Source organism: Mirounga angustirostris, unplaced genomic scaffold, assembly GCF_029215605.1.
Source record: "Mirounga angustirostris isolate CCGP_5_RB_7025 unplaced genomic scaffold, mMirAng1.0.hap1 SCAF_13, whole genome shotgun sequence".
NCBI classification, from domain to species: domain Eukaryota; kingdom Metazoa; phylum Chordata; class Mammalia; order Carnivora; family Phocidae; genus Mirounga; species Mirounga angustirostris.
The window spans coordinates 63728569-63742029 of NW_026991721.1; the positions used below are offsets into that span (position 1 = coordinate 63728569).

General features: G+C 48.1%; 1 protein-coding gene across 2 annotated transcripts in view; it reads right to left on the reverse strand.

Annotated features, from left to right (window-relative positions):
• GALNT18 (polypeptide N-acetylgalactosaminyltransferase 18) overlaps nt 1–13461 on the reverse strand; it is a 349523-nt gene that overhangs the window by 88165 nt on the left and 247897 nt on the right. For both annotated transcript variants that reach the window (XM_064577098.1, XM_045894132.3), the window contains exons 4-6: nt 9769–9952; nt 7995–8192; nt 3487–3601 (exon numbers count right to left, since the gene is read on the reverse strand). In XM_064577098.1, the coding sequence (XP_064433168.1) occupies nt 3487–3601; nt 7995–8192; nt 9769–9952 (497 nt within the window). The remainder of the gene's footprint in view (nt 1–3486; nt 3602–7994; nt 8193–9768; nt 9953–13461) is intronic.

Here is a 13461-nt window from a genome sequence, read left to right on the forward strand (position 1 = left end):
ATAAATAAAAACACCAGTCATATTGGATTAGGGCCACTGTAACCCAGTATGACCTCAGCTTAACCTGATTACATGGGCAAAGACCCTATTTCCAAATGAAATCATATTCACAGGTACAGAGGGTTAGAACTTGAACATATTTTTGAGGGGAGTCAATTCAATGTATTTATTGTCTCTAACAATTTCTTAATTTCCTACCACCTCTTGAATGCTCTCTTGTATATTCTACCATTTTTATAGCCATCATCTATACAATCTTTCTGTCTCCTATTCAATGTCAGCTCTTATATCTCGCTCTTTTCATTCTGCTTGCCCATAGCAATTCCCTTCTTTTTCCCACTGAGTTGTGGAATTAGAAATCAGGAAAAAAAAGGCTTATTAGAAAGGAGCATAAAATAAGAATAAGGCTTTACATGGGGACTCAGTAGATATAATTGTGAATAGAGTAGAAGGAAATTATTGCATGGACACTGTAATACTTTGGGGGGGGATGCTCATAGGTCTTTTATCCCTAGATCGCTGTGGTATATCTATCTAGGCTTTCACATCACAAAGATCTGGGGTTGAATCTTTTCTCAACCTTTATAAGTTGTATACATATGTAAGCTCTTAATTCCACAATTCCCTCATCTGAATAAAAGAAGTATTCTAATAACAACTACTTTTTAGGGATGCAGATGGATGGCATAGTTAGCAGCCAGAGTGGGCACTGAATAATTGTGCAAATAATTCTTTCTCTGTTCCAAATGGGTAAGGACTTGGAATAAGTTGCCTCTGACTCAAAGAGGTGAAAAAGGAATGTCTGTCCTTTTTACAAACAATCCTGTGGAGTCATTGCAGGGGATCCTAGATAAGGAAGGTGAGGCACTGAGATGTGAACTCACAAAACACGAAAGGAAGATACTAATAACCACACAAAATGTGAAAATCTATTTTGGGGATGATGAGTGATTCTGGATCCCTTAAAGGGGAACCTGGAATTCAAGTGAACTAGCTCCTCCTTCTGCTTGCAGCTCTGCCCACCAACAGGCTGTTGGGTCCCTGCCTGAAAAACCACCTTTCCTTCAACTACCATGACATGTCATCTCTGTCAAGCAGGAGGGAGGAAATGGAGAAAAAGAAACGCCAGGGGTCCCTGGGTGGCTCAGTCGTTAAGCGTCTGCCTTCAGCTCAGGTCATGGTCCCAGGGTCCTGGGATCGAGTCCCACGTCAGGCTCCCAGCGCAGCGGGAAGCCTGCTTCTCCCTCTCCCACTCCCCCTGCTTGTGTCCCCTCTCTCTCTGTGTCTCTCTCTGTCGAATAAATGAATAAAATCTTTAAAAAAAAAAAAAAAGAAACGCCAGGCAACGTTTTATACTGTATTTTACACCCTGAACACAAACCCCAAAGATTTTTACCACGTATCTGAAAGCCTCACCCAGGCCCCCACTCAAGAGCAGCTTTCTAATCTAGGCAAGGAGAAGCCGGAGATCTCCCACCACCCCATGCCTGCCTCACATCCATGTGAGAAGAAGAGCTCATGCGTCTAACTCCTCTTGGTCTTTACCCAGACAGCACGCATATGGGAGGGGGCTCTACCTGCTCCCCCAGTTCCTGGCAGTAGCTCCTGGTGAAAAATAGTATGTTTGGGGGCCACCATTTACCCAGGAGTGGTGCTGAAACAAGGTGGTGATGAAATGAGTGATGGAGGGAGAGAGCTGGAGAGGCCAGGGAGACACTGTGGGCGCTCTCCTCTGTGAATCCATTAGCTCCCCACGAAGCCCACGCATTCTGACGGCCTTCAAAGCAATTTCTCTGAGTTTCAGTGAACACGGGCATCTAAAGGTATTTTCTAAACTCAGCTTCAGCCAAGCTGCTCCTGCTGCCAGTCTTCAGAGCCCTAGGATTAAGTCTGGGCAATAAGTGCAGCCCCCACAGTGCTGGTCAGGCCACTGCAGATATTGGAAGATGCTCTGTGGAGGTGCCCCGCCTCCCTTTGGGGCAGGGCGAGGTCTGTCCAGGGTCAGCTGACTGCCCAGTGGGGTGGCAGGTCTAAGGAAGTTAGAGGTAAGAGAAGGGTGGATCCAAGCTGGAGTCCTTGAGCGGGAACTGGAGATACAGACACTGAAGCCAAAGGGGCAAGAGTGGGGTCATTGGTTGGAACCAGCCAGATGTTGGGGTGGTCTGCATGAGGGCTGACAGTGAGGAGGGATATCTTGGATGACCGCCAGAACACCAGCAGGTTCAAGGTCCTCTCCAAGGGCTGTCACACAAGGATCTGCCAGGCTGCTTAAAATTAAGATCCCCATGGACAGGACAATGGAGACCACTGTGGAGACAAGCCACAGTTTGAATGTTGGGATTTCTGTGAGGATAGGACCACAACCTGGGCAGAGGAGTGGGCTTCCCTCTAGGATGAGGTGCTTCATTGTATCTGTTATCACATTCCTGCTGACCACCAGGGGACCTCATGCGTCCCTCAGACGTGATGGGGGTGGGGTGTCATTTTGGAGTTATCTTTTCATGGGCCCAGGAGAAAAAGTCAGAGCCTAGAAAATGTTCCTGGGGCATGAGAAATTAAATGATGCCTATTGTGGATTTGCACCATGTGTTGATAGTTGCAAAAAGCCCTCTAATTTGGGGCAGGATAGTGGCTACCTCTGAAGAATGGCATGAGGTATGAACAGGTCTGAGTATCTGACCAGCACATGGTGGGGTCAGAAAACAGAATGGAGTGAGCCTGGCTGTGTTTTGCTCTTTAAACCCCATGAGTTTATTTCCCTATAGCCCTCTTTTTCTTCTCTTCTCTTTTCTTTTTTAAGATTTTATTTATTTATTTGGGAGAGAGAGAGTGAGAGAACATGAGCGGGGGGGAGGGACAGCGGGAGAGGGAGGGGGAGAAGCAGGCTCCCCACTGAGCAGGGAGCCCGATGCAGGGTTCAATCCCAGGACCCTGGGATCATGACCTGAGCCAAAGGCAGATGCTTAACTGACTGAGCCACCCAGGTGCCCCCCTGCAGCCCTCTCTTCACAAAGTCTTTAGGAAAGCTCTCTGGGCTGCTGTGGAGGAGGCAGAGAATATCAGAGTGAGAAATCCCAAGGGGAGGTGACTCTGAGAGGAAGTGACTCTGAGGGTCACTCTGGTCCAGCCACCCCTTGATGCCTGTAGGTCTCTTCCTGGAGCACATCTTTGCTCAGCCCTGAGGAGCCTACGTTTGGTTTTAACAAAGAGGTTGTTCCTGTAGTAGGGAGCTCGACTCTCCCATGTCTCCAGCCCTAGCCAAAGCAGTTTCTGAAGCCCTATTCTTCCCGAAAATTCTATAGGTGTCTTCCTCTGTCTCTATCCTGTCCCCAAGCAGCTCTGATCATACACATGGAGCAAGGTTAGGGATTAGACATTCAGAATCCATCTGTGACCCTCACCCTTGAGCTCCATTTCTCCACCCCCTAGACTCATTTACCTTTTGGGGAGCAGAGCCAAGCCCTCTGGGCGGGAACCCTTGCTTACCCTGATCCCCAGCTCGACATTCTCGCCTCCGTAGACCTCCATGCCTTCGTCCAGTAGGCCGATCTCCTGGAAGTACTGCCGGTCCACAATAAAGCAGCCAATGAGGGCAGGGCTCCTGCAGGGGTGTGGGGAGATGGGCCAGCAGTTAGCAGAGGGGCTGCTTCCTGGGGAAGGCCACAGGAGTCCGAGCGTGGTGCCTTCCTACAGGAGGATCTCTTCCTCTTCCTTCCTTTGCCCCCAGAGCCGGTGTGGGCCTCGTTCTTTGAGTGGCCCTCCCAGGCCCACCTTCACCAGCTGCTCTAGGGAGGCAGTTTCTTCAGGGTGGCAGCAGGGATGCTCTGGTCCTGGGGCCGGTCCTCATTGCGGGTGGTGCTGAAGTGGGTGACAGCCCAGGAGGGTGGTGTTCAGCCCGCCAGCCGGGCCCGAGTGTCTGCATCTCTAGCTGCCCTGACATCTGAGCTCCAAACCACACAGCCAGTCTCTGTTTCTACCTGGGCACCCGAGCTAACTCCCCACCTTTCCCCAGCTTGAGTTCTGCACATCAACCTGGCTCACTTAGAAAGATCAGCTGGGGCTTTGGAGAGCATGGTAAATGACTTGGATTTTATCTGGAGGTAAAGGAGTGTCAGTGGGGAATTTTAAGCAGACTTTGGTATGAGCAGAAATAAGTAAGTCAGAGAAAGACAGATACCCTATGATTTCACGCTACATGGAATTTAAGAAACAAAATAAATGAACAAAGAAAAAAAAAGAGACAAACAAAAAAACCAGACTCTTAAATATAGAGAACAAACAGATCTGTGCTTTTAAAAGAACCCTTAGGCAGCTGTGGGGTGACTGCCTGGAAGAGGCTGGGTGGAAAGAGGAATCCAGTTGGGAAGCTTGGTGCTAGGTCTAGGGAGAAATTATGACGTCCTTGACCAGAAGATCAGGAATGGGGAGAGGGATTGTTTAAAGACACATCTTAATGTAAATCCATAGAACTTAGAGACAGATGAACAGGTGAGAGAGAGGGAGGCATCCAGATGCCAGCTGGCTTTGTGGCTTGGGTAATGGTGGGGTGGGGACCACCCATCAATGTGGGCTGTAGAGAAAAAGCTGGTTTCAGAAGGAAGAAGCATTCCCTCCTGGGAAAACTGATCTGAAGGTGCCTGTGGGACACTAGGGGGAGATAGCCAGTGGGTAGGGCTTAGCGGATGGCCTGGGTCTCAGGCCGGAGCAACACATCCACAGCCAGTCAGTGCAGGAGCTGGAGGGCCTTTCCTGAGTGGGAGCGTGAGTGTGGGGCTCACCGGCTGTGGGCAGGTGCCCAGTGAAGCACAGAACTTCACTAGGAGTGATTTGGATTGGGAGAATCAGCATGAGTGCACTTCTCTGCTGAGAGCATTAACTTACACAAATGACTTTGAATTATTCCACTGCACACAGCTACCATTTCTAGCCCTTGTATAGCATCTTATCAGCTGGTGGCTGAAGGAGTCGGAGGGGAACAGAAAGAAAAAGAGAAATGATGAAACCTCAGCTATGAGAAAACTGTCAGTCACATGCAAATGGACCCATCTTTGAAATTGGAAACTCATCAAGGTGGAGAAACAGCTCTTTTGCAGGCCATTGCTTTGGACAATGCCGGTACAGGAGGCTGCTCAGGCAGAGACTGGAGCCTTGGGGTCCCTGCCCCTCCTTCTTTCAAATCACAGCATTTTATTCTGGATAGGCTCACATTTCATAGACCGCGGGCAGCCAGGGCAATCAATCTACTTCAATCCACTACTCCGAAAATAGGCTGAGTTCCTGCTCTAGTGGAGGATGCTTGATCCTGTCCTTGGAGTTGCATGCTATGAGTAAAGTCCCTGCTTGGCTGTGTGTCACTGAGAAAAGTTCCCTAGCTTCTCGGAGCCTCTGATTCCATATCTATGAAACAGAATCAACTATAACCTCACACAGATTAAATTAAATAATGTAAAACCTTGAAAACCTCTGGGGCGTGATGGTTACTTGAAAAATCATTTAAAAAGATGCACTTGCACATTAAAAAGCCCAGAGAATCCCCTCTTTAGATGCATGGTGATTTAAAAACATCAGCCTGGCAGAGTGGGCAGAGTGAAGTCTCAACCTTCTCCTTGACATTCTTGAAATGTTGAATATTTCAACACGGTGTTCCAAGACATGCAGGAAGGGGTCTTCCCCCATTTGGGCAAACCCACTCAGGGAAACATCAGAATCTAAAACAGTTACTGTGCAATGAGCACAGGCCAGTTCAGACAGTCTACTACTTATTAATTACCTAGGGTATGAAGTGGACCCTGTCAGCCTGAACGTGTTATTGGCTTATACCTTACCTCGTTCCCAAAAAGATTAGAGATAGCTTACAAAAAATGTACAATACATTGAAAAACAAAATACATAAATGTCTGAAAAGACCAAAAGTTCACAACAAATTGGGGGCCAGTTAGAACACAGCATTAGGTCCTCCTTCACAGTTCTTAAAGGAGACCCACAAAATTGATGCTAAGCTTCCCGGTAGCCAAGGTGAAAATGAACAAACATGTCTTAGAAATAAGATTTATAGTTCCCATGTGAAAATTTCATACTCATTCCTTGGGGCTAACAAGATTTTCTTTGACTAGCCATCAGTTTGAAAGAAATTTCTTATGTCAGTCTTCTTAGAGGTCACTTGGGGACATAGTGAACAACCCTCTTGAAGACGTCACTTTAGAAAGCAATAGAAGGTATCTCTGGACTCTTTTTATAGCTTACATCATGTGGCACAGCACTGACGTACAGCTCCAAGGAAACAGGAGCCAAAGTGGGCAAGGTATGTTTTTATAACCCACAGCTTTCTGTGGGGTTATCTTCATCTAGGAATAAAATCAATAATGTTCTTCCCAAAAAACTTCCATGAATATAATTTCTCTCGGGCAAGTTTTTGACAAGAATTAGGTGATGAAAACTTTGTGCTGAGACGATACTCTCTGTCAAGGGCCTAGAATGCAGGTTTACTATGACTAGGCCAACACATTTCAAGATGAGCAGAACAAAGCAGCGAATATCAGTGCAGTCTTCTGCAAGAATGTTCCCTGCATGACAGCATACCTCCTTCCAGGATCATTCAGCATGCTGAACGGCAGAATTCAGCCATGCCAGTTCTGAGCTCAACAGTGGGTGTCTATGGGATGACAACTAGATGTGGAATCTAGCTGACCTAGGTTTAGATCCTGGCTCCACTGCCCACAGCCTTTGGCAGGGCCATTCTCCTTCCTCCGTCTTGCGGGTTTTCCTCATCTTGTACAACAGGGATGACACAATGAGCTGTCACAAGGTTATAATGAGGAGCAAATGAGACCATGTGTGTAAAAGGCCCTTTCACACAGCAATACCCGAACAAATATTTAACAACACAAAATCGTGGCAGGGGCTAACAGGTGGGTAACAGAGATAACTGCAGGAAAGCTAGATGGTTCTCTTCCAGCCTGTTTTAAATGTGAATACAGTTTTTTCTTCTGGCAAGGAAAGATGTGATCTCAGATAATAATCGCCCACTTTCAATTAGATTTTTCATAATCTTTCTCCCTTAGGTAATACAAAGCAACATCAGTTTCTGATCTCCTCTTTCATTCCAAGAATTGTCCCCTAGACCACCTCTGGTGCCATCTGTGTGTTTAATGGGCAGGACTTTGCAGAGAGCATAAAGGCACCCGATCTGGGATTAACCAGACAGAAATAAGGGCTGGTGGTGGGGCTGTTTCAGAAGTCCCGACCCAGAGAACAGAGGCTGCACAAGTGAGTCATTTGGGGTCTGGGAGGCAGCAGTGAAGACAGAGAGGGCTTGGGATCCTTGAAATGCAGTTTGAAGCCACTTTTAACTGAATCCTACAGGATAAACTCAAATAGCAGCAAGGCATAGAAGCTGCTGTGGGGTCTGCTTTTGCCTCTCTGCCCCTTCAGCCTCATTGCATGGGGCTGTGTCCTCATACTCCTCCTCACAAAGGTCCCTTTATTCTTCCTCTGTGTCCATGAACTCACTCTGTCTCTTCAGCTATGAGTGTTCCTGCCCAACCTTGCCATCTACTATATGCACTTAAAAACAAGTGCAAAGTCTCCAAAAAAGGTTCTCCCCACTTTCTGTGCCGTTTCCTCCAGCAATCATTTATTATTCTAATTATTTTGTCTGTCCTCACTAGACTGCAGGCTTTTGGGGGCAGGAACTGAGTCTTAGTCACTCTGGATCCCCGGCACCCAGCACAGCCGTTAGCTCTCAGCAGGTGTCCCATAGTGATGTGTTGAAATGAATAAGTTTGAGCCTCTGAATGGATTCTGGGTGCCATGGTTCTATTGAAAGGGATCATCAGGGCCTGTAAGTGGTGACTGAAGGTCATTTGTAATTCCTTTCCAACCCCCACCCCATCATCCCACAATGGGGCTGGAGTTTGGGGAATAAGGGTTGAGCTGGGAGGGGAGCCCTTGCATGGAAGATAAGGCGGAGAGACCTACAGGTAAGGATGCTTTACCTGATTGGGGCGGTGGAGTTCTCCAGCTTCCACCAGGCCTTGGGGGGGTTTAGGTAGCGGCACCACAGCTCCCAGTCAAAGCCCTGGGCGGCCAGTGGGTACTCTTCTATCTCAAAGTTGTCATATTTGATGTTGTCAAAGGATGGTGAGATGATCCGTTTCCGGTTCTCCTTTATGCGGGTGAGCACAGGTTCAGCCCTGAGCAAGAAGGAGGGAGAAAAGGGTGACTGCTTCCAGGGTAGATAAATACTAGACTGGAGACTCCTAAAGCTCCTTCCCCTGCAGAAAGAGGCAAAAAAAACTACCTGGCTATTTGCTCCAGCGGGTTGCTCTGCCTCCTGGGAAGGATACCTGTTTAACCTCCCCCCCCCCCATACTTCTGGCTTGGCAAGAGGCCTGGCCACTCCTGCAGCATGTCCTGGGCTGACTGAGAGATTCTTACTGCCTTAGATCCTTGTGTCTGTTTGCTTTCCTTTTTTCCACTAAAAAAAAAAAAAAAAAAAAAAAAAAAAATCAAGACCTAAGAAAGAAGAAAGAAAGAGATCTGAGGTTCTATAGGAAGCTTTCAACCTGGGCTTTGATTTTGCTAAAATTCAGTGTATCAACCAGGAGGAAAAGGCAGATGAGGATGGCAGAGGCATGGAAGTGAGAACAAACTTATTTCCACCAATTACTCAATGCCGCTTCAGTCCTCCAGACAAGACACCCCATCCCACGTGTTCTCCACTGCCCGAGGAGTGGTGGGGAGTAGCGCTTTCCAAGCAGCCAGGAGGCCCCTATGGGCACCAGGCAAGTAAAGTGTTTGCAGACAGGAATGATGAGCTTCTTATTAATAATGCATTTGTTTCATAATTGTTTATTCAAATCAGCTTGAAATAGTAAGTGTCCCTCTCCTCTTCTGGCCATAAATCCAATGAAAATGCTTTTTAAATAGTCACAAATGGCAAGCAGGGACTTCAACTATAAAAAACGGCTTCATTGCAGCCTTAATTTGAGCCTGTTATGTAAAAGCATGCCCAAATCGAGCCATGTAGTGTGCATGCCTGGCTGCTCCTTCCTACTTAAGGGCCCTCCTCACCCTGGCTCTTTGCAAAGTCACACACAGTGGGCTGGCCACAGTGCACCAGCCGGCCCTGCAGGGATATGGGTATCAGGTGCCCCATCCCTGCTTGGCTGCAGCCACTGAGGCCATATACCTTTTCTCTTGCCCCACGCGGCAGCTGAGCAGCCCTGGCCAGGGAAAGGAAGGTTTTGTAAGACCCAGTTTCACCAGTAGGGACAATCTGAGATCTATGTTATGTCTGGCCTGGCATTTTGGGGGGGTCCTACCTGTGATAACATCAAGCTACCTTCTCCCCCTCTGACCCCTGGGCCTTGATCCTGTCTGTGCAGTTGGGCTCCTGCCTCAAGTCTGGTCCAGCTGTCCCTTGCTGGGCAGTTGCAGCCCTGTCCTTAGCTGGGCTGGTCCTCTCAGCTTTGCCCTTGGCATTTACCTTCTCCCAGATCCCGCCTCCTAGAGGCAGACACTAGCCAGAGTCACACCCTATGTCACCATAACCTTTAGACACTGTGCTTTGACTTGTTGACCCCCGACTCTCCCCCGCCTCGAAGGGCCAGCCCTGTTGCCTACATCAGTCATACATCCAGATCTCAGCTGTTCCCAGAATTCTCTCTTTTCCCCACTATGACTGAGGTCCCAGCATGCTTTGCACTCCTTTGAGCTACAGCCCTGGACCACACTGGGACTCATCTTCCTCTCCTGATGGGCACTTACCAGCCCACATTGAACTCCACATGGGCATCGAAGAGGGCCACTACGGGGGCGGTGGCCACCCTCCAGCCGCTGACTCGGGAGCGGATGAGGCCTTCCTGCTTGCTGTGGCGCACGACTTTGATGAAGCCCGGCTTCTGGCCATTCACCTTGTCCACATACTCTGTCAGCTTCTCCTTCAGCTCCTCTGAGAGGGAGGAAATGCATCGTTAGCATAATGGGGGAAGGTGTGATTAAGATATTCACCCTCTTAGGGTGAACTGACTCCCCCAGAGAGAGGCTGGAGGGTCCATTTCCCTCTCCAGGTCTCTTTAATCTTCCCCAGGATGGCCAGCACCACTCAGCTTTGAAGGGAAACAGTTTGTATTGAGCTCAGCAACTCACACAGGGCCATGTGCTTCACATATCCTGTCTATTTAATCCTCACCACCAGCCCATGGGAAAATGGGCCTCAGAAGGGTTTCTCAATTTGTCCAATGCCATGCAGCGTGTGAGTGGCACAGGCTGGTTTCAAGCTGGTCTAATGACTTCAAAAGCCATATTCTTCTCATCAGCTCAGTGGCCTCTTTCTTCCCCAGTGCCCTCCGTTGGAGCTCCTCTAATGCCCAAAGAAAGCTTCCATCTGTGAAGATTACAGCCCGGGACCCAGTCCTGCCTGGATCTCCATCTTTCCAGGAAGCGGATGACCAGGCATTACGCCACGTGAGCAGTTGGGATTGGTTTGCTGCCTGCTGTCACCTGGCTAAGCATCTGATTCCCCTGCTTCTTCATAAATGTGGATGGCTCCTGTGGGCTCACCTCTCAGCTGGTGATAGCAGAGCCGCAACATTCACTGGGTTTTCCAGAGCAGTTCAGGCAACTTTCCCCAAGATGACCGGAGTGGGCTGCATTCTCCTACGTGCAACCACTGTACCTCCGCAGGACTCAGTTTCCACCCTTTGCCTGTGTTCTCCAGGACTGCCCCTTCATGTGCCCTCCTCCACCTTCTCAGCCTGCCCAAGCCCGGGCCCTGGAACAGACCCACTTGGGCTGAGCCTCGTCCCTATCAGAGGACGGCAGGAGCTCCGTGTCCCTTGGTGCACAATCCGGGACCCTGCCAGAAAAGGGTATGAGGTAGCAGGCACAGTGCCTGGCAACAGTGGGCGTGCCCCATGGCAGCAGCCCTGGGTACTAGAAAGAGGATGGTGTTTGGAGTCAGCAAAACAGCCTTTTAAGGCTGCTTTCCATGTATTAGTGCTATGATCCTGGGCCTGTTACTAAACTAGTTGTTGATATCTAGGTGGATGTCTGGATGTGGTGGAATGTATTTCGCATGTGGTAAGGACATGAATTTTGGGGAGCCACAGGGTGGATTGTTAGGGGTTGAATTGTGTCCCTGCAAAAAGATATGCTGAAGTCTAACCCTAGTACCTTAGAAGATGACCTTATTTGGAAATAGGGTCTTAGTAGATTTAACTTAGTTAAGATCCTTACATCCTAATCCAATATGACAAGTATTCGTAAAAAAGGAGGAACTTCGGACACAGACACAGATGCAAAGAAGGAAGACAAGTAGGGAAACAGAAAGAGAAGATGACCACCTATAAGCCAAGGAAGATCTGAAGGTACCAGAAGTTAGGAGGCCTGGAACAGATCCCTCTCTATCACCTTCAGATGGGGGCATGGCCCTGCTTGATTTGGACTTGATTTTGGACTCCAGAATGGTCAGACAATAAATTTCTATTGTTCTAAGCCACCCAATTTGTGGTACTTCATCATGGCAGCTCTAGGAAACTAATATAGTTGTTATGAGAATTAAATGGGATTAACATTTGTGAAAAATGCATAGCACGTTGTAGATGCTCAAAAAAAGCTTTCCCCCCTTCGTCAGTTTCCATCACACTGGGAGTTTTAAGAGAAGAAGGAGCTGCAAAGCCTTCTTCCTGTGCTCTGGTTCAGGACCACCTCCTCCTGCTCTGCCCTGTCTCTAGGTTAGAAGTCTGCAAGCAGCAAGGCCATGGCGGCCAAGCAGGAGATACGAGCATGTGCAGGGACCTCGTGCCCAGGGAAGACCGTCAGGCATGGTGGCCACTGCCAGAACTGGTATGTCCTCCCACAGACATTGATTTCAAATCTTCTTCCACACGATGCTGGTCAAAGAAATCGGTCTGGATGAATGGGAAGGATATGGTCCCTAGGCATCCCTGCTTGAGTTCTCATCACCTTCGTGAGGCAACTGGGCATCCAGGGCAGAAATGCTGAAAGGGAAGGAGGAAACTTGGGTCCTAGGCAGCTACCAACTTGCTCTGTGATCTTGGGCAAACCCCTACAAATGCCAAGACCTCAGAGTTAGTTGGACAGGATTTTAACTTTTGTTTTGCACTGATTACCCATCTAAGGTTTGAATCCCCTCTGGCTAGCTTGATGAGGGATCATCCAGCCCCTGCAGTGACCAGAAACACTACAGCCCATTCCTTAGTGGGCCACTCCAACGATTAGATGTTCCAAATGCCAGCATCCTTCCACCTCCAATCACTTATCCAAGATTTATTTTGGGGCCAAAGGGGGCAGATCAAATTCCTCTTCCACATGACAACCATTTAGAGTGAAAGACCATCCTTAAGTCCTTGCTGGGATTTCTCTAGGTCAAATGTCTTTAGTTCCTCTGTATATTTCCTCACATCTGTGAGTTCAGGTTCTTTTATCATGCTGAACTTCCCTCAAAGTATGTGCTTTTCTTTAACACTTTTAAATTATGCACCTAGAAATTGGCCTAATACTTATGGAGTAAATTGGGCTATACAGAATAGAATGAACAAATCACTTCCCTTATTCTAGAATCTATGCACCCATTCATATAGATGAAGGTCACATTAATTTGGCCTGCTTTTGACTCAAATTGAGCTTCCTGGAAAGACAGCTACAGGTCCTTTTCATGCGGTGCTGCTAAGCCAGGCTCCTTCATCCCTTTTCTTCATGGCTGCATGCATGTGTTGGTGCATGCTTGTGTGTGTGTGTGTGTGTGTGCATAAGCATGCTCTGAGCCAAAACATAGGCTCTTATGTTTAGTCCTCTTTCATTCAATCTTTTTAAAGATTTAACCATCTCTCTGAAGTCAGAATGTCTTGTCCCTGATTCTGTTGTCCAATGGCTTTGTGATCTAGCCCTCCAGCTTTCTGGCTTCTGCAAAAGTGATCAGCATATGGCCTCGATTATCATTCGAGTCATCCTTGTACACAGTGTGACCCTTTTCCCAGAGTTAGGGCCAATGAGGCCAGTCAGGCTTTCTCGTTCCAGCCTGATGAAAATTCAGGTGACTTTTAGGCTGCCGTTAACACACCATGTATCTCACTTTAGCAGCTGTGAACATGACCTCATGATCTCTGAACACACAGCCGACTGGGGAGGCCTGGAGGTACCGCTGTCTGCAGGTGTCACGAGGTCGGCCATAGAGTGGCCTAACTCAATGTGCCCCATGCTTACAACATCTTCAAGCATGGCTGCCAGGAGGCCTCTTAAAACATTTCCTGTTCCATCTCTTCAAAGGTCCACCTCTCATCTGTCCTTTTAGAAAATTTTAAATAGAACTCAAAAAGCCTAGTATTTCAACTTTTGATGGTGGCATGAGTCTGGGAACTTGGAATAAGAAGTGGGCTAATACCAAAGGATACCTTTCCTCACCCACAAGGGGGACATACTTGTCCTCTTCTCTCCCTT